Source organism: Rhinatrema bivittatum, chromosome 15 (genome assembly GCF_901001135.1).
Source record: "Rhinatrema bivittatum chromosome 15, aRhiBiv1.1, whole genome shotgun sequence".
NCBI classification, from domain to species: domain Eukaryota; kingdom Metazoa; phylum Chordata; class Amphibia; order Gymnophiona; family Rhinatrematidae; genus Rhinatrema; species Rhinatrema bivittatum.
Window position 1 is genome coordinate 43,421,969 of NC_042629.1, and position 21,346 is coordinate 43,443,314.

Below are 21,346 nucleotides of genomic sequence, written 5' to 3' on the forward strand. Positions count from 1 at the left end.
AGAGACAACTCCTTCCCTCTCAGAGCCTAGATCATCTGGGTGCTCGGTTTGATAGAGTAGCAGAGTGTTTCTCACGGAAGAGAAGATGCTGAAGCTGAAGGGGCAAATTCATTGTCTATTAGGGATTTCGGTGCCCAGGCTCTGGGACTACTTGCAGATCCTGGGTTCTATGGCATTGACCTTAGAATTGATGCCTTGGACATTCGCACATATGTGGCCTCTTCAGAGGGCTCTCCTCTTCCAGTGGGATCTGTTGTCAGAGAAGTTTTATCTTCGCCTTCTGCTCGGAGGAGAAGGTAGGGACACTCTTTTGTGGTGGCTCCTTCGGTTCAATCTAGAGTGTGGTGTGGAATTGGTGGTTCCAGATTGGGTGATACAACCAATGCCAGCTGTTTGGGCTGGGGAGTAGTGTCAGGAGAAGTCAACGCAGGGCCGATGGTTCAAGAAAGAGGCTTCATGGTCTGTCAGTCGATTAGAGATGAGAGTGGTATAATTCGCTTTACTTGCCTTTCTGCTACTGTTGTGAGGTCAGTCGGTGTGGGTCCAATCGGACAATGCAACGATTGTGGCAAGGAGAAACCAAGAGTTGAGCGGTGGCTCTCATGAGTTGATTTTCTGGGCAGAGCAGCACTTGGATAGCGGTATCGCATATTGCCAGGGTGGACAATATGCAGGTGGATTTTCTAAGTCGCAGAGTAGTGGACCCTGGAGAATGGGAGTTGTTGAAGATGGCAATGCAGCTCATTTGTGAAAAGTGGGGTTTTCCTCATATGGACCTGATGGCAACTCGCCAAAATGTCAAAGCATCCCAGTTTTACAGTCAGCAAAGGGGAGCATGGAAGGGAGGGCATTGATGCTCTGGTTCTCCCATGGCCTCGGGACATTCTGCTTTACATCTTCCCTCCATGGCCTCTAGTGGACAAGGTGTTGCGTCAGATAGAGAAATATCTGGGCGATGTGATTCTGGTGGCTCCAGAGTGGCAACATTATCCACGGTTCGCAGATCTTGTCACCATGGCCGTAGATAGACTGCTCTGGTTCGGTCATCTGCCGAATCTTCTTCGCTAGGGCCCAATATTTTCGGACCAGGTAGCTTGCTTTTTTTTCTCGTAGCCTGGTTTTTAAGAGACGGCATCTGAGACGAAGGGGATACCCCAAAGTTGTAATTACCACCTTGTTGGAAGCCAGGCAAACTTCCAAGTCTTTAGCGTATATGTGAGTTTGGAAAATCTTCAAGTCCTGGTGTATTGTTAATGGGATGCAGTCTCTTCAGGCTACTATATTGCATATTTTGACTTTTCTTCAGGAGGGTTTGGTCAAAGGTCTGGCCTTTAACTCTCTTAGGGTTCAGGTAGTGGCTTTGAGCTCTCTCCAAGGTATGGTGCAAGGTTGTCCTCTCTCGGATGTTGTTCGTTTTCTCCGGGGGTAAAGAATTGAGGAGGACTTGCCCATTCTGGAATCCTAATCTGGTGCTTAGAGCTTTTTGTGTGAGGCTCCATTCAAGCCACTCAGGAGGTTAGTCCTAAAGGACTTGACCCTCAAAGTAGTTTGCCCGCTGCTATTTGATCAGCTAGGAGGATATCGGAGCTCCAGGATTTGTCATGCTAGGGTTAGTTTCTGCAGATCTCTGTCAGGTGTGTTGGTGCATTTGGTACCTTATTTTCTGCCTAAAGTGGTGTCGACGTTCCATGTTAATCAGACAGTGGAACTTCCAGCCTTTTCATATTTGGATTCCTCCATGCTTCATGCAAAAGAGCTTAGGCTCTTGGATGTGAGGCGGACCTTGTTAAGACATCTGAAAGTTACTAATGACTTTTCATTCTGTGGAATGGTCCAAAGAGGAGTTGTCAAGCTTCTAAACTTGCGCGTTGCCTGAAGGAGTCGATTAGTTTGACCTATTTATCCAAAGGTCAACTAGTGCCTGAAGGTTTGAGAGCTCACTCGATGTCTTCTCAAGCAACCTCTTGGGCCGAGGCCCAGCAGGTTTCTCCAGAGGAGATTTGCAGGGCAACAACTTGGAAGTCCTGCACACTTTCGCCAGACACTTTTGTTTAGATGTCAGGGCACTGGCTTCCATGGCCTTTGATGAAAGTGTTCCTCGAGCAGGACTCTCCAGATTCCATCCTGATTAAGGAAGCTTACTTAGGTACATCCCAGGAGTCTGGACTGATCTGGGTACATACAGGGAAAGGAAAATTGGTTCTTACTTGCTGATTTTCGTTCCTGTAGTACCACAGATCAATCAGGGAGAGTCATCCACTCCTTCTGTGTTAATTGGAATGTAATGCAGTGTTGATAGTATATTTTCCATGCTGTTGGTTTTGGATTTTGTTCCTTGAGGCATCACCATCCTCCTGTTCATGTGGGAGTTTAATGTTGAGTTTTTGAGGATGATTATTATATTGGCGTGGGTACAGGTCAATACTGAGGGACTGCAGGTGGCACACTAGGTTATGTAGCAGTGTCATTAAAACTTTCTCTGTCTGCATCTGCTGGCAGGGATGCAAAACCCATGTGGTACTACAGGAATGAAAATTAGCAGGTAAGAACCAACTTTCCTATACCTGTTTCCCTATTAATATTTACATTTCCCAAGGAAACTTTTTAAGATTTTGCAGCCTGAATGCTGCTCAGCCATTTCAGATCCAAGGAAAAAGTAAGTACATGTGAGATCTTCTCTCCTTGTGAGAGATATTTTTTTTTCTTAAGATGACTGAATTGTGAACATAGATGAAAAATGGGCAAATAGATAATAGCCAGGGCTGAAGCCTTAATGATTGATGCTATTGCTCACGGGTTTCAAACGTGTCCTAATTAAAACCCTTTTTATGTCTTTTCTTTTTGGTAACTCAGGTAGCTAGATCTATGGACGGGACAGAGGAGGGGAACTTTATTTGTACACACTCGCTGCTGAAGGAGGTGAGTATCCACTCCCTGATGCGTAGCGAAAGTGTAGAAAGAATTAGACAGAGGCCAGTGAGCGGGAAAGTTTCTTGGGTGAAGTTTCTCTGATAATTTTCCCTGGATAGTGAGTGGTACATACCCGGATAAGTGTTCTTCTGAATAAAGTTATCTGGGTAACTTTAGAACAGGTATTTTTCCAACCAGACTTACTTTGTTCAGACAGCATTGATATCCAGGCAAAGTGAAACTGTGCCCTGGGAACATCCCCAGCTCCGCTGCTTGGTTGCTGGGTAAATATTCCGCTGGTAATGAGTTACGTGCACACAATTTAACCAGGGAGTGTGGCGGGGGGAGGGGGGCAGGTCGGTGTTTGTCCGCGTAACTTCAGTAGTTACCCAGACAAAGCCTTTGGATATCAACCCCCCACTGCATTCTAGGGATGTGCAGACAAAAAGTTTATGTTGATAAGTCCATAAGTTGAAGGTGAGGGTCAATTTCGGTCAATATGGACATATGGAGAATTCCATAAGTTGAGGCTATGTCCATACGTTCACCAGTTCCCTAAATAAAAATTGAAACCCCTCACCCTCCTTAATCCCCCCCCCAAGACTTACCAAAACTCCCTGGTGGTCCAGCGGGGAGTCAGGAAGCCATTCCTGTATTCCTTTGCGAGGAGCACGTGACGTTGGCGTCACGTCGGAGTGACGCGGACGTCACGTGATTCACCGCGCCTCCGCTCCGGGACCCCTGTTGGACCCAACCGGAACTTTTGGCCAGCTTGGGGGGGCCTCCTGGGTCCAACGGGGGTACCGGAGCGGAGGCGCGGTGAATCACGTGACGTCCGCGTCACTCCGACGTGACGCCGACGTCACGTGCTCCTCGCAAAGGAATACAGGAATGGCTTCCCGACTCCCCGCTGGACCACCAGGGAGTTTTGGTAAGTCTTGGGGGGGTCAGGAGGGTGGGGGGTTTAAGTGTTTATTTAGGTTCGACGTATTCAACATAGCTATGTTGAATAAGTTGGAAATCGCGATCGTTGCGCCTCATCACTTTTTTAAGTTAAAAAAAAAAAAAAAGTTGCGTTTTATATATGCGTTCAAATCGAATGCACACCCCTACTGCATTCTAAGCTTAGGAGGACAATCAAACTTCCAGTGTAGACAACTGGAAGGCAATTTTGGTACTGCCCCCAGGAACACAAGCTCATTTTCAAAGGGGAATGTAGCCAAGTTATATTGCTGCCACCTTCATCCAGTTATATCTGAGAGAGAACACCAAGCCCTGTTGTCGCTGGTCAACCTTGTCATCATTTCCTGCAACTCAGTGCAAGCTCTTTTTGTCAGCTCTTCCTCTTGGCGCCCTACTTCTCTGGGTAGATGGGTATGTGTGCTTCCATACCTGAATCAAAGTGCCATCTTCCTCGTTCCACCATCCACATCCCCATCTCGTTTCCTATCCTTTACCTCTCCAATTTATCTGCCCCTCTTTTTTTTTTTTCTTTCTATAAATGGTCTTTTCTTTCTGTAACTCAGGTAGTTAAAATGGAAAAGCCTAAGAGGGGACGCCGTAGCTCTACAAACTCACTGTTACAGGAGGTGAGTATCAACTCCCTAATGTTATCAGAAGTTAAAGGTCAAGCTGTCAAATCTGATCTAAACCAGAGGAGGACACAAAAAAAGCCAACCTAGAAAACAGTTCTTGTTTTCTTTTTCACTGAGCTAGTGATCTTCTCTGGTTGGCTCTACCTCTTTCCTTTTTCTCCCAGGCCAGCTTGGCCTCCCCCCTCACTTGTACTTGATAATTAGTTTCTTTTCTATGAATGTTCTTTCCTTTTTGCATCTTAGGTAGTTAACTCTATTGAAAACATAATGCAAAGAGGCAACATGTCTACACACACCTTGTTGAGGGAGGTGAGTGCCAGCTCCCTGCTATTAGATGAGAGAAGTGAAGACATAGACATTCCAATCTAATAACGTAGGAGGACATTCTTAAGTGCAACCTAGAAAATAGATGAATTATTTCTGGTGGACCATGGTGTCCTGAAGCCAGCTTTGCTTCACCCCTCTCCCCCTTTTCCCACCTCTATCCCTTCCCTTTTTCTTTAGGTCACTTTGGCCTCTCCATCATCCTGTCCTTTATAGCCAAGGCCCCCAGGTTTTCATGGTTCTGTGGCTGTGGTAATAGCTACAGAATGTGCCCCTTGCTGTGGACCTTGCCACAGAACTGTGAGAGAGGGTCCGTAAATTACCACCTAGATTTCTGTGGGCTGGGCAAGGCTTCCTGCTCTTGGCAGGTGCAAGGTCACCATCTCCTCAGCCATGCAAGGATGCTGCTGCAGCCATCACCCTGCCACCGCTCTCCCTCCACAGTCAGTCCCACGGCTCTCTGTTCTGTGAGCCACTCAGGGTGGGCTTTCATGTCAGACTCAGCTGGGTGGGAAGTGAAGAGTCTGAGGAAAGAGAGTGGAGAAAAGACTGTAAAGCATGCATAGGAAGGAGGAGTTTCAGTGGGAGAGAGGAGGAACTAAAGCAAAGTAGGAGGAAGAGACACTGGGGAGGAGGTGAACGGAGAGGTGAGGCAAGAGAAGAAAACAGAATGCATAAAGATTAGGAAAAATAAAAGCAGAAAAAGGAAAACTGAAATGGGGAAAGAAACGTAATTTTAAAAGAGAAATTTACATGATATACACAGCAATAGACTGTAAAATAGTTTTAACAGAAAAGTTTGTAATAAAGAATTAGCTTTGGGCGAGGTAAATAATGCAAACTATTTGCAAATGCACCGATGTTTAAACCTTGCCGCAGAATCTACCCCGAGCTGCTGCACTAGACTGGGGTGGAGGGGAGGGGAAGCCTTGTTTAGAACATGTGACTTCTCAGTAAATGTCCTTTTCTTGTTGCATCTCAGGTAGTTAGATCTATGGAAAAGATAGTGGATGGATGCAACTTGTCTACCCAGTCCCTGCTAAGGGAGGTGAGTACCAGCAATCTGATGTTATTGAGGGAAGAGAGGAAGTGAAGGTGCAGGACAAACAGATCTGGTGTTATCTCTACCAGGGGAGGACGCTTAGAAATGGAAAGTAGGAAAGGATGGACTGGTTTTTATGAGTTTAGGTGACGGACGCTCCTCACTTTCTTCCCGTGACTGGTTCAGCCCTTTCCCCCAGGCCTCCTGTCCCCAGTCTGCTCCCTACCAGGCTGGCTCTGCCTCTTCCCCTTTTCAGGCTGACTCGGTTTCTGGCCTCGCCCCAGACCTGTACCTTATATTTGTTTCTTCTCTGTAAATGTCCTTTTTTTTGTTGTATCTCAGGTAGTTAGATGTTTGGACAAGGTAGTTGAGAAAGGCGCCGTTTCTTCACCATCCATGTTAAAGGAGGTGAGTATCGGCTGCACCGGTGTTATTAGATGGGAAGATTGAAGATTGAGAAAGAATGGACAGGGGAGACAAGGACAGTATCTGAATTCAAATAGGCCTGGGATAAACACCCAGATCTCTGAGAGGGATTATAAAGCTGGTGTGGATGGGCAGACTAGATAGGTTACAGTGGACTTTTTCTGCTCTCATGTTTCTTTGAGAACATTTCAAAATCCAGGTTAGAAAATTAGGAGTCATGTTTGGTTGGCCAGCGCCATCAGTCGGTTGGTTCTGTCTCTGATCTGTCCTCAGCTTTTTGCCTCTTCTCTCTCTGTAAATTTTCTCTTCTAATGTCAGGTGTGTTCTTCTTCGGATGAAACAGAGGATGAAGATGTTGGCTCTCCAGATTCCCTGGAGGAGGATGAGGAGCAGCAGGTAAATACCCACATATGGATAGAGTGTAGGAGCAGAAAGAAGAGGCAGGGAGACTTTCAGACGAAGGCTAGAGGGTGATTTGACTGCACAACCGTTGTGCAAACTCTTTCACCTTCTATGGAATTTACCATTCATGGCCGTGGCTGGTTTTACAAGTGATAAATATGATCACTTGCACAGAGGAGAATCTTATTTGCTGAAACAAAATGCTAGCAGGTATCTATAAATGTTGCCATTTTTTTTTCCATAAAAAAAATTGAGGGTGTGGGCTAAGAAGAGCTGGGCTTTTGGATGCTTAGACAAGTTCTATTAAGCTATGTTTTCCTTTTCATCTGCTATACCAGTCCACATGTGTGGGTTTTCTTCCTCCACTAGCAGAGAGAGACAGAGGACACAACTTTTCCCTTGACATCATCAATGATAGTTACCATGGCAGCTCCAGCAGAAAGTCACTATCCTCTGCCTCCAGGAGATAGTAGGACAGACTTGTCTGGTGCAGCAGGACCTTGATACCCAGGCTTTGGCCTTTGCCTGGCCTGGTGGATAATTTTTGGGCAGTTCTGCATTTATCAACTTGTTCTGCTTTATTGATAGCAAACCACTTCCCACTTCAGTAAGGCTCCCAGCTGCAGAGGGGCTTTGGTAGAGCTTAAAGGATGGAAACTTGTTTTTGTTTCAAGAGGAGCTTGTCTGAAGTTGTCTTGCCCCTCTTATCGCCCATCCCCCCCTCCCTTTCTTCCTCTGACTTATTAAAGTTAAAAAAGAAAATGGAGAGAGGTGAGGAGATCAGCTGCTTCTGCTGAAGTAAGCATCTGGAGGAAGATAAGTTGCCGGGGGCTAGGGGTATATTTGAGTCGGTGTTGGAATAGGCCCAGAGTCATCAGTCTCCTCCTTGTGTTCGGGCCTGCAGTATTTCTGCACAGCTTCTGACCACGTTGTAATTGAGCCCTACTGTCCTGTTTCCATCAGCAGCAGTTATTCTTTGGAAGAGTATGTGAAAGCCTCTGAGTCCAGTAGCACAATTTTGGTAGTGCTTGTGGTCCGGCCCTCATGTCCAGGTGCAGCAGCAATTGAATCTGGCGCTGGAATCTGTTTTTATGTTCTCCTTAGAGGCAGCCATTTTTGTGAGAACAACCACCATATATATATATCTGAGAGGCCTTGTGTCCTCAGGGGAGAGGTTCATGTGGGGTAAACCTGTGCTGAACATATGCCAGTTTCCTGCACTTTCTCTATAGGGGATTTCTCCCCAGAATTGTTGTTTTTCTTTGGCATTTTATAACAGGCCTCTTGTTTTTTACAAAGGACCAGTGAAGGGGGGGGCCTGCAGCCACTATGGGTCATGGCTCTTCCCTGGTCATTAAAGCTACTGGATGTGGATGGTAATAAGAGCTTAATTATCCACAGTGGTGTTTGGCGCAGGGGACGCTGTGAGATAGTTGCATCTCAGGTAGTTAGATCTATGGAAAAGATAGTGGATCGATGCAACTCCATTTTTTCTGTTCTGAAGGATAATATAAATGTAGTCAATCCGTAGAGGAAGAACAGGTGGCATCAGAGAGTGAGAATGATTCTATCTTCTGTCTATTTGTCAAAAGAAATTCTCCCATATGTCAGGTGGTCATATCCTTTAGGATATCAGTTTTTCTGGTTATGGAGGTTCCAGTATGGGATCCTATTCTGCAAAGAATCCGTAGGTCATCGAATGTCTTTCCTTTTCATTCAGAAGTACAGGTGCGTTTCTAATGGCATGGGAATCCCTTGAAAATAGCTCAAAATGTTGAGACTTCACCATCGGATGCCACATTGTGCTGAGGGGAATGCCCTGGTTTTGGTGGATGCCTGTAAAACAACTATTTTGGTAACAGGGGCACAGCCCTCAAAGATCACCAGGATATAATAAAGATTTAGAATATTTTTAAACATTCCTTTTCATCCACATCTTTACCAGTGTAGATCACTATCTGCAATGTCTATGTGACTAAGGCGCTTCACGTGGAACTGGAACTTCTTTTTTTTTTGGGGGGGGGGGAAATCTGACAAATTGTTTTAATTATAGGACCATATAAGGGTGACTCAGCTTCTAAAGCCTATCTAGCTAGATAGTTTAAAAGGAAAAAAAAAGCAATTGATTAAATTTATTTATTGAAGGGTCGGCAGCCTCTGGAGGTCCTTTGGCAAACTCAGCAAAAGCTCAACTTTCTTCTTGCCTGGAAGGATATTTGTAAGGCAGTCACTTGGTTTTCCTTATATTCTTTTGCTAAATATTTCTGTCTGGATATTCTTGCAAAAGAGGATGCAGCCTTTGGAGTTGGTGTTCTAAAGCCCTAACTTCCTCCCTCCCGGATTAATTGGCCTTGGACTGGTGTAGCAGTATAATAAAGAAGGGAAAATTTAGTCTTGCCTAATAATTGTTTTTCCTTGAATCCTGCTACACCAGTCTAGGACTCGCCTGGGCAGTTGGGCCTGCGTGATCTTTGAAGTGGTGTATTTATTTATTTATTTATTTATTATTTTTATATACCGACATTCTTACATCCGATGTAAATCATACCGGTTTACATTAAACAGAATAGCAGGAAATAAATTTCCATAGTCTAATACAAAGAACATTTCTAATTAAAATTATTATAAAGCGAAAAGAAAAGGTAAAGAATTGGAAAACAGTTTAAATAAAAGAAAAATATAAAAGATTTATTTATTTATTTATTTTACAAGCACAAGGGTTGCACGAAGGGGTGCACAAAGGGGAGGGCCCCTTTGTCGCGCGGCGCCTGATAGTGAGGCGCTCTTCAACCGTCGCTGGAGCTCCCAGTGACGTCAGAGGGGGGGGGCGTGGTCATAGATCTCAGTCATTCAATTTCCCTCACCTCCTGCTGTTGGTTGTTGGTTCCGAATCTTTTTTTTTTTTTCCTGCCATTCAGTTTGTTTAGTTCTCGCGGGGGCCCAGGATGGAGGGTGGCCTCCCCGCTCGCCGGCGCCTGATATGATGGTGTAGCTCGATTTATACAGATTATGAGGCAACCGGAGGTTTACTTTTCACTTCCTCTTTTCCTTTTTCTTTCTCTTCATTTATACAAAAAAAGTTTTAAATGATCATTTATTTGGAGGATCCTTTAAGAGTTTCAAATTATGTACATAATTGTTTAAGAGTTTGAATCTGTTAGTTTTTTATTTCATGGCTTTGACATAAGAATATCCGCTTTTTGCTGGAGTTGCACCATAGTAACAACCAGTGATGATATCATGGAAAAAGTTGTGTCCTCTACCTCCGTCTGCTATTAGGGGAGGAAAACCCACGCATCTGGACTGGTATAGCAGGATTCAAGGAAAGGAAATTATCAACTAAGATTTCTCCATATTTGGGGTAAAAAAAAAGACAAAAAGAATCATACACTACTTGAGTAAATCCCATCCCTAAAATATATTCTTAAAAAAAATATATCAGTCTGAATTATAGGGATAAATTGTTGCAGATCGAGTTGGTGAAGTTCTGTACAGTATTAGGGAGCGTCACTGAAATACCTTTTCAGTTAAACTTGTGTCACTTCTGAATAGTAAATATTTCTTTCCCTTTTTTATGCTAATAGCAGTGAGTTGATGGGATAAATTCTAGGCAGTGAGGAGACTCTTTTTTTTCTTGAATTGTCTGAAAAATGCAGTGCTCAGCATTTTGCCAGCTCATGAGCTTTGAGACAAATATAGCAACTAACAGCAAATATTACTACACTCGCCATTGGGAACATGTGCCTTATTAATTTGTGCTTTAGCCTTATACAGGTTAGAATGGTGGTTTTTGAACTAGTACATAAAGGGGACAGTTTTTTAAATACCCATGGGGGTTTGCAGCTCACATGCACCTTTTTTTAAATAATTCAATATTTATTTAGAAACAAACATTCAAAAACAATAACAGCCCACAAATCTTAGGATGATCACATACTCATAATCCAATAAGCGAAGAAACAACTCCATGTCTGTCCATCCAACATTTCATAAGCTAACTTTGTTATATAAATCGAACAGGTTCATGCATACATTTTTACTGATGGGCCTGCAATCTAATTTTCAGAGGCAAACTTCTCACAGAGTTTATCTTTGACAATTCCAGCTGTTGAAGAATGCAGGTCCCCTTGTACCAGTGTACTTTCCACTTGTTGTGAATGCAGTTTTGTTACAAGCTTTTTACCTGTAAAAGGTTTTGAAAATTACCCCAAAATGTGCCTCAGTTTCTGGGTAGCATGACAAGAGTGAAAGACTTCAGTGTCAGAGGGAAAGCAGCATGGGATTTTGCAGACTTCCTCTAGTTTTGGACACTGTTGAAGTTTTTTCCTTGCCCAATACTTAAACAACTAGACAATACTGCTAAATCTCATTTGTCTACTTGGAACCTCATTTCTTGGAAATCTGTCTCTCTTTATTTACGGGGTATATTTTCAGTAGGGACACCTAATTGGCGATACCCCATGTACTTTTCAGCACACTCAAACCCAGCCATACCTGTGTATATTGTGTCTGAATATTGGCTTGTTATGTGGCTAAAAGTCCTCCTGTGCACTTTCAGGGTGTTAAACCATTGGCAGAAGGTGCATATGTTAGCACACGCCTTCCACACACGAGGCCTTTTTTTAAAAGTGAAATGCGCGCATACAGTTTCCAACCACACATCCAAAACATCCCTCTGGGATGCCTCTTTCCTATGTGGCCAAAACATCCCACATTATGGGGCCGTTGTAATAAGACCAACGGAAAAACAGGCGCTAGTTATGAGCGTGGGTTTTGATCATCGCGTGCAGCTAAAGCTGGCGCTTAAGCAGGATGTAAGAAAAATAAATTATGCAAATGATTTTCACGCAGAAATCCACACACTCATGAAGAAATGTGCGTACCTAAGCGCGGTAAGGCCCTATGTAATAAGTGGCCGCATCCGCGCTGAAAAGCCGTGCCAATAATCCGCACATAAAAGCGAGCAAGCGATGAGCTCGCCCTATTCAGTGAAAGTATGTCTGACCCTGGAATGTATTTTTAATATTTGGAATAACTTTGTGCTGCAGAAAAAATGGCAAATATTTTCATGGGTGATAACTGCATAGCAGTGAGAGAGGTGGTCAGCTGGGCACGAATCTGGACTCTTGGGCACCCAGAAAGGTGCCTAGCTAATCACTAACCTTGCTGCTCGGGCACCGAGGAAGGCATTCTTCTGGCTACAAATCTGGCTGCTCGGGTGCCCAGAAAGGCGCCTAGCTCAGCTGGCTGCTTGAGCACCAAGATAGGCGCTCAGTTGGGTGCGATTCAGAATGCTCAGGTGCCTAGCTAAGCCGGTTTCTCCTAATACCTTATCTTCCCCCTCCCCCACTGCTAACCCCCTTCCAAATGTTACTTGCACCCATCCCTCTCCAACCACCCTTTTCCATCCTCCTTCCCCCTCTCAAAAGTTCATCACCCCCACTACTCTCTCTTCTCCCCCTCTGCTCTCACAGGCATGGGTTTCTCCTAACACCGTATCCTCCCCTCCCCCATTACTAACCCTGCTTTCAACGATTACCTCCGCTCACCCCTCTCTCACAACCCTTTTCCCATCCTACCTAGCCCTTCCAAAACGTCCACCACCCCACTACTCTCTCCTCCCCCCCCCCTCATTTCTCCTGGCTGTGTTCTCTCCAGGATCTGTAGAGCTCACATCCAGCTCTCCCTCCAGGTCAGGATTAATGTCCTGTGGAAGACCATGCTGCAGAGCGAGGCTGTGAAGCATGCAGCTGGCTGCCACAATGTCTGCTGCCTTCTCAGGAGAGTACTGTAGTGCCCCTCCTGAGTGAGCCAGGCAGCAGAAACGACTCTTGAGGAGACCAAATGCTCTCTCTATGATGCTCTGTCTCCTCACATGTGCCTCTTGGTACCTCAATTCAGCAGCCATCCTAGGAACCGCAAGAGGTGTTAGCAGCCAGGATTTGCATGTATAGCCAGTCTCACCTGTAGAAAAAAATTATTTTGCATTAAATTATCTATATTCTTTTAAGTTAACATCTATAACATTTTTTAAATTACAAATGAGACTCCTATGTACAATAAAAAAAAATTACTATTCTGCCTTTGGGATTCAGCCCTGTTTACTAACATGCACTACATATTAATAGACGTAGTGATAGCCATGTACAAGATAGCATGGACAATGCTGCCATTACTTATCTGATTCATGTGTGCCAGCAAAATATGGCACATTCTTTACTGTTTGTTCTCTAACCTACAAACCTCCATATCCTTTACAGGCCATACTATCCAATAAAAAATCATTTACATGAAATATTAGAATAATTTCCTGGCTGTCTACCTTATCCATCCTTAAAAACTTGCTGGTACCAATAAGGGCAACCCCTTCAAGTCCAATTTGAAAAAAAAAAAAGGTACAAAACTATTAACCTCTCCCTTTCCACTAACCCCGTCCATATAGAATAATGGCGAACTTGAGTAATCCCCTACTTTCCAAAACACAGCTAATGAAAAAAGTTGAATGTTATATACCCTTTTTACCCCAAGCCACACATTTTTAAAAAAAAAGGTATTACTAATTTATAAAAAATGGGAGATCACAGATAAGTAGGCACTTTGGCACCAATGTGCAAGAAAGCACTTAGATTCCCACCCCATCACACGTTTTAAATTATGCTTGTGCCCATGTGCCCCACAGAGCTGATTGAAACCTATTCTAAGCACTTGTATCAGCTTTTTTTTCTCACTTACCCAGCAACCAGCCTTCACCATATTTCTCTTCAGTGAACTGCTGTGCCAGGCGGAAGGAATCATGGCTGCTACCAGGGGATTTTGCCACCACGCTGAGAATCCTCTGGTCAGCGTTACAGACCACTTGCACATTGAGGGAGTGGAAATGCTTTTGATTCCAATATGCCATCTCTCTTCCATGAGGAAGGGTGAAAGCCACGTGGGTACAGTCGATGGCTCCCATTACATTTGGCATACCGGCTTTGTCGAAAAACGCTCTCTTCATTTGTTGCCACTCCCGAAGCTGCTGTGGGTATTAGATGTATTGCTTGACCCTCTTCAGCATGGGTGAAGTTGCAGGAGAACCTGGATAGCTCCATGCCAGCCACCACAACCATTGTGTTCTGGAAAGAACCAGTGGCCAGAAAATGAAGGTCTCCTAGTGGCTTCACCAGGCCTGGGATGGCATGTCCACATTCTGTGAGAGGATCAGTGTCCTCTCTGAGCTCTTCATACAGGCCCATGTGATAGTCCTGGAGCTCAGTCTATCCGACTCTGGCATCCCCATCAGCGTGGTCCTTAGGCAAAATATTCACCCTTCAGTGGCCTGTTCCAGCAGGAACAGCCTGCTTCTCATGATCCCTTCTCTCTACCTGCTCCCTCCAGATCCTCTCTCACGACCTCTATCACCTGCCAAACCTTCTGCTATCATCCTTTGGCGAACCCGCAGGATATATCACAGCATCAAGAACAGCTGGACACAATCAGAAATCTCCATCATTGAAATCACACCAGAGCTGCACAGACACACAAACACATCACACAAATGCAAGCAATGGAATAAAATGGCCGCTGAGTCAGTGTTGTCACTTAACTCATGCCCTGACTGTGGTAGTAAGAAACTCGCATTATAAAATCCACACTAGCATTACTGCGGCTCTCTGCATTGCCTATTAGGAAATCCCCTCCTTTGCATGCCATTAGCATGCATTTGCAAAGAAAATAGTGCGGGTCAGTAAATGCGTTCATACGTGCTTTTTTTCCTGTGCAGAAACCCTTATTACATCCTTGTATAGGGCTTTGCGTGGGAAAACACGCGGACATGTGCTCACAAACCTGCAGCAGCTTCAGTGCACCTTATTACATTGGCCCCTATGAAAGCGTTCACATGCTCTCTAGTGCCTAAACCTCCACATTCCTGGATATAACTGATTTGGGGAGTGTGGAGGGTTAACTTCTTTTTTTTGTTTAAAATATGTTTATTAGATTAACAAGAAAAGGATTACATGTTCCATCATACATCTAGCAACATAAGCCTGAAACATTAACAGCATACATGATTTTGTACACTTCATGAGTAACCCTATCCCATCCCCCCAATCTGTTTCCATCTGAGCAAAAAGAAATCATATGCAAATTGCAACTAGTGAATTGCAATATACATCTGTGAGCCTGAAGTAAGCTACCAGGATAGGTGAGATGACAAAGAAAGGCACGGAAACAATGTAGATATAAGACAGTTCCCACTCACACACTAGAAAGTCACATAGTCGTACACTCCTTATAGAGCGAGAGATAATTAGTGAGTGGATGCCAAATTTGCTGCAGGCGAGCTTTTGTCTTCACCGGTTCTTCCTGAATTAGAATGGTTTCTAATAAATAAGCATCTGTGAATATTTTCCACATCTCTAGAGAAGGCCCTAAGGGCTGCAGCCAGTAATAAGATCAAACGCAGAGCAGCTAAACAACCTTTAATGAGCAGCAAAGTATGGCGACTGTGCAAGACAGATGTATCAAAAAGCAGACCCGAAAGACAAAAGGCTGGGGACCAAGAGATCATAGGAACCTGCACAGTATCAAAATATTGTTTGACAGATTCCCAAAATTGATGTACAACAGTACACTCCCATAAACAGTGAAAAAGAGATGTTGTTTGAAATGTGGATGCTGATCAGCAACTGGAATAAACTTCTTTTTTATCTGCATAAAAGGCGCTAAGCCTTGAAGAGGGTCATTTTATAACTGACCACATACATTGACAGGCTATTATGCACCCAAGTTACACCAATTTTGAAAGCAAACCTACGAATGTAATTTATTTATTTTTACATTCTTATATTCCACAGTCTTCAAAAATAATTGTTTAGTGCAGATTACATAGTAATATAGGGGTAGATTTTAAAAGAAGTGTGCACAGCCTACATATGTGTGCTCTACCTGGCGCGTGCACATGTACGCCCGATTTTATAACATGCGCGCGGGGTCGGCACGCGCAAGGGGGTGCACAATTATGCACCATGCGCCTTCCCCGTTCCCTTCCCCCTAGCCTAACCTTCCCCCCCCCCCCAACCCTACTCTACCCCTCCTGTCCTTTGTCTTATGTTTTGCGCCTGCCGGCAGGCTACCAACATACAATCCTCCAACACAGCGGCAATGGCTGCTGTGTTGGAGGCCTCTAGCCCCGCCCCCGCATCACCCCTTTTGTAAAGCCCCGGGAGTCGGGCGCGTAAGACAGCGTAACCTTTTTAAAATCCGGCCCATAGTGTAAGTTCACCTTGAGAATTATCCCGGCATACCTAGTGCACACACTTATACCTGCTATTAGGTGCAGATAGTTTTGCCGAGAGAATTTACATACATACTTTTTAAAATCCAAAAGTATGCGCGTAAATCTCAAGCCTGCCCAGACGCCACCCCCGGAATGCCTCTCCCGTATATGCATAAACATACGCACATATAAGAGGTAATCCTAAAAGGAATTACACATGTACATGTGACACATCATAGCAACTGTAAAAAGCCAAATACACGCATAAAGGGCACTTACATGTGTATAAACTATGGACAATTCGAGGACATATAGTGTAGCAATTTTCAAAAGCCTACTTGTATGGGTAAAGTGCATTTACATGTGTAAAACCCAATTTTAAGCATGTAAATGCTTATTAAAATTAATCTCACAGCATCCATGCACATAATTTTATGCACGTATCAGTCACGCAGTTTTCTAAAGGGTTATTCCTGTGGGTAAAGCTCCACTTTACCTGCATAAGTCCCTCTGAGAGGTCAATATTGAAATACCACTTAGCTGGTTAAGTCAGACATAACCAGCTAAGAAGCAGCCACTGTGTATTAAGCAGCCGCCACATAGCCGGTTAAGTCATTTACGGCTCGATCCAGTAACATTCAGTTGAAGTTTTCTCGTCTGTAACGAGCTCCCTGCGCACAATTCGGACGCGTAAGGCAAATCAGCGATACAGTTTCCAGTTTCGCGCGACCGTAGCGCTTCTTAAAACAGACGCATAACCCTTCCCGCACCCGGCATGTAAATGAACGAATTAGCTGTATAATGAAGGAATTAGCTATTCCCCTCCGATACCGTAACGCGCGCTCAAGTTATCTCATTAGTAACGCACTGTTTTGCCGCGGCCGTAACGTGTTAGTTTACCGCCTCCCCCTAGTAGGAGTTAGGACTGTGAGTCTAGTAACAAATCCATCGACACCGCTTAAGACACTCAAAAACAATAAAACACAATTAAAAAAAAAAGCGATACAGAGATGATCGAGAAAATGTAATGATGTGGGACACATAAAACCTGTCAGAAGAAAAAAAAAATTTTAAATACCTGTCTGAGGGCCGCGTCGGTCCAGGCTGCCGGCGGGATCCGGGGGGCCGGTGGTCGCGTGTTAAATCTAGGCCGCGGGCGGGTGGGCGCCTGTTCCAGGCGGCGGCGGTGGGGGGACACGCGTTAGTTCGAGACGGCCGGCGGGCGGCGGGTGGTCGCGTGTTAAATCTAGGCCGGGTCGCACAGACGCGCATTCATCCAGGCGGAGGAGCCGGCTGCTTTCGCCGCCGGCTCCTCCGCCTGGATGAATGAATGCGCGCCTGTGCGACCCCTGCGTTTCGGCGCTCAAGGCAGTCACATGCCGTGACGTCACGCCTTGAGCGCCGAAACGCAGGGGTCGCACAGGCGCGCATTCATTCACTGCCGGTGGGGGCTGCCGGAGAGGCAACCCCCACCGGCAGTGAATGAATTCATTCATCCAGGCGGAGGAGCCGGCTGCTTTCGCCACCGGCTCCTCCGCCTGGATGAATGAATGCGCGCCTGTGCGACCCCTGCGTTTCGGCGCTCAAGGCAGTCACATGCCGTGACGTCACGCCTTGAGCGCCGAAACGCAGGGGTCGCACAGGCGCGCATTCATTCATCCAGGCGGAGGAGCCGGTGGCGAAAGCAGCCGGCTCCTCCGCCTGGATGAATGAATTCATTCACTGCCGGTGGGGGTTGCCTCTCCGGCAGCCCCCACCGGCAGTGAATGAATGAATGTGCGCCTGTGCGGACCCGGCCTAGATTTAACACGCGACCACCCGCCGCCCGCCGGCCGTCTCGAACTAACGCGTGTCCCCCCGCCGCCGCTGCGCCCACCCGCCCGCGGCCTAGATTTAACACGCGACCACCGGCCCCCCGGATCCCGCCGGCCGCCTGGACCCAGGCGGCCCTCCGACAGGTATTTACAAATTTTGATTTTTACACTTCCTGGTGCCTGTCATTTCAAATGTCATTTGAAATGACAGGTACCAGCGCACCCAGGTTACTGTATAGGCGCTGTATTAAGCGCCTATACAGTAAAATGGGTTACGCGGCCATAACCCTTCCCTACCGCTTTAAAGCCGCGGCATGCATTTGCATGCGATTAGAGGAGAGTATCGGGGAGTTAGTGAAGAGAACTGTGCGTGCGGGGAGGAAGGGTGCGCCTGACACTACCGCACTGTTTTTACCGCGGCCTTACTGGATCGAGCCGTTAATTGGCTAAGTTTTTAGCTGTTAACTTGGGGACAGGCAGTGGGCACACCAGGGCAGCATTACTTAGCTGGATAACTTTTCCAGTTAAGTATTGATATTGAGCCTTAGCTGGCTAAGTAACGATTTACTTCTAGATTAGCATCTAACATTCAGAATCTAATTTGTTTTAATGGCAAGTCCCAACCTATTGTTTAGACATGAGATTTGGAGAAAGGGATGTGCAAAGGACCTGTAATATTGGGTGTACTAAAGTACTTCAACTGAGCTTTTTGTATTTTGCCCAATCTCTCCACTCTGGGGTAGATATTCAGGAGCCATTTAGACAGATAATTGAAAAGTTATCCATCTAAATGGCTTAGCTGCAATATTCGGTGACCTATCCGACTGAATTCTAGCCAAATACCTAACTGGCTAACTCCAATATTTGGAGTTAGTCGGTAACCTAACCAGCTAACTCCGGCCACAGTGTTAGCAGGTCCAAAGTTAGCCGGATATACCTATCTGGCTGACTTTTAAAAGGGCTGGGTATATTAAGTGGCACTGAATATCACAGTTAATATCATAGGTATATCCGGATAACTAAACTAGCTGTTCAGCAGCTGAATGTGGACTCCTCTGTTTCTACCCCTTCCTTCTTTGCCTGTACCAAACGTGCTTAAATTCTGTCACCAAAAAGAGGTTGGATTTATATTCCTGTACTAAGAGATCAGTAAGCCCTGAAATACTATTATTGGATTTTAGATTTAATTACTTGCCTTTCCGAATCTGAGTTCAAGATGAGTCACAGTTGATTGCCTCAGAGGGCTTACAATCTAAGGGATCTATTTATTAAGCATTTTTCCCATATACACAAAATGGGAGAGCACCTTTTGTAAATTGGCCCCTAAGTTTGTACATGAGTCAATAGAGGGTGAAATGACTTGCCCAAGATCACAAGGAGCAGCAGTGGGATTTGAATCCTGGGTTCTCTGGTTCTCAGCCTGTTGCTCTAACCACTAGACTACTCCTCCATTATTGCTGCCCTAGATTTCTAAAAGCTACTTGATGGTTAACTGGACCAGTGGAGAAGCATGTTGCAGACCTAATTGGCCATGATTGCAGGTCTGTGAATAAGGTAGGTCTCTAATTATCACTTCTCTCCAACAGTAGTGCAGAGCAATGCTCCCTCTAAGATGTGTGAGGTGTGTCTTCTCCTATCTGACCACTAGATCCGCTCCAGCCTTCTAATGGTTTGAACCACTTGGGGCTAGTAGTCTTGTAAGAGCTACTCAGCCCAACATGGTTCAAACCATGAGATGGTTGGGGTAGATGGGTCTTTGTGGGCCCTCATATAGCCTACAAGGAGCATTGAGGCAGAGTTCTGTTCATCTTGGAGAAATATTAATTATCGACAAATTGAGATACTTTTTATTAGACCAACATAAAAATTATCCATAGATAATCAGATGTGATTAAACCATCCAGTTATCCTCAATAGGAAAGCCAGATGTATATGAACATCTGAAGCTTTAGACAATAACCAAAGGAACTGTTTTCCATTTATATGTGGCCTTCCAGGGCTCCACTGCTTTCTACTGTTAATGCTAATTTGTACCTGAGGCAATGGAGGGTAAAGTGACTTGCCCAAGGTCACAAGGAGTGACAGTGGGACTTGAACCCTGGTCTCCTGGTTTGTGGCCCACTGCTCTAACCACTAGGCTATTCCTCCTCCCCACCTGAATCATGACTTTAAAAGTCAAGTGTTGTAATTGAAATTGAGCTTTCTGGCTTCTTTATTAATAAGCCCATTAGAAAGGTCCCCCAGAGCCTAGGTATTGTGGAAGCATTATTAATGTGCCATGCTGTCTGCCCTGCCTTGGAGGTGAAGATGACTCCCATTCTTATCTTTTGTTAAGACAGGCACTTTCATTCGTCTGTCTGTAATTTGCTAACATATATAGGCTTTAAAGGAAACTTGACTCAAAGGATAATGTGAAAAGGTATTTACTGGAAGATGAAAACATTGCTGGATGTGGGAAACAGTCTGCAGAAGTAGTGCACAGGGAAGTTAAGGTGCGCTTGCAATTGTGGTTTTGAAAAGCCCAACTGCCTTTCAAAGGCTTCGGAGGAATTCTCTAACAGGATGAATTTATAGAATGTCTTATAATAATAATAATTTTGATTTTTTGCCTGCCTTTTCAAATAATACTCAAGACAACTAAGACTCAGGAAACAAGAGGGTAACGTAACCCCCCTATCATTCAGTTAACAGGCACCGTCAGCGTTCAATACTTCTATTTTAGAAAGGAAGATAATTCTGGCCTTCTTGTTTTTCTTGTCCTTGTTTCTTTGATTTAATTCAGACCCCACCCAGAAATGTTCTGATTACAGAAATGGACGAGCTACTGCTCTCAGAGCGCGATGTGGACCTTCGCCATGAGGACCCGTTCGAATGCTCACTTAATTACATGGAACAACATAACATTCTGCAGATATTTCAGGTAACGCACTCCAAGGGTGGGGATTTCATCTCTGGCTCCTCCTCCCCATGTTGGGAACTATGGTCCTCTAGCTGTGGCATAAAACAGTAGAAGGGCCAGGTTTAGTTTAAGGGTGGAATCTACCAGCACAGTACAAGTCATAAAAATACAAGAAGCACAAGTAAGAATTTATGACATATGAATGCCATAGACAAGTTAAAGGAAATTGAGGGTCACTCTGTATCACCGAGCTCCTTTTCCGGTGTTTGGCATCTTTGGATGGTTGCGATGTGAATAACACATTTCCACTGAAGACAGCGGGGAATTTAGTTTGACGTTTTTAGAACAAAGAATCCCCACCCCCGTATGCTTTCTTCATTCTGTGATAGGGCTGTGGAGTGGGGCAGGAGTGGTGGGGGTTAATCCTTCACCCAGATGCATCTTTGGAGTGAGGTTAGAGGGTTTCTGGATTTCTCTGCAGACTGTGGTTCTCTCCAACAGTTGATCCCAGAACCTGGTCAAAATCACAGCAAAGCGGCACCCCTTGGTGAATCAAACCCCTAAGCTGGGGAGCCAGGGCAACCAAAACCAACAATTCATGTTTGTTAGCCATGGGCTACTTGTCAGCATTCTAAGAATAGGCCACAGCACCCGAGAATAAGTATTTAGTACAGT

At 45.0% G+C, this 21,346-nt stretch overlaps 1 protein-coding gene across 11 annotated transcripts in view; it reads left to right on the plus strand.

Moving 5' to 3' along the window:
* TEX55 (testis expressed 55) overlaps nucleotides 1-21,346 on the plus strand; it is a 71,415-nt gene that overhangs the window by 41,862 nt on the left and 8,207 nt on the right. For 2 of the 11 annotated variants that reach the window (XM_029579145.1, XM_029579146.1), the window contains 7 exons: nucleotides 2,854-2,919; nucleotides 4,437-4,499; nucleotides 4,749-4,814; nucleotides 5,812-5,877; nucleotides 6,214-6,279; nucleotides 6,616-6,693; nucleotides 20,555-20,692. In XM_029579145.1, the coding sequence (XP_029435005.1) occupies nucleotides 2,854-2,919; nucleotides 4,437-4,499; nucleotides 4,749-4,814; nucleotides 5,812-5,877; nucleotides 6,214-6,279; nucleotides 6,616-6,693; nucleotides 20,555-20,692 (543 nt within the window). Of the gene's footprint in view, nucleotides 1-2,853; nucleotides 2,920-4,436; nucleotides 4,500-4,748; nucleotides 4,815-5,811; nucleotides 5,878-6,213; nucleotides 6,280-6,615; nucleotides 6,694-19,238; nucleotides 19,327-20,554; nucleotides 20,693-21,346 lie in introns of those variants that run through there. The other 9 variants (XM_029579153.1, XM_029579147.1, XM_029579149.1 and 6 more) reach the window with 9 other exon arrangements.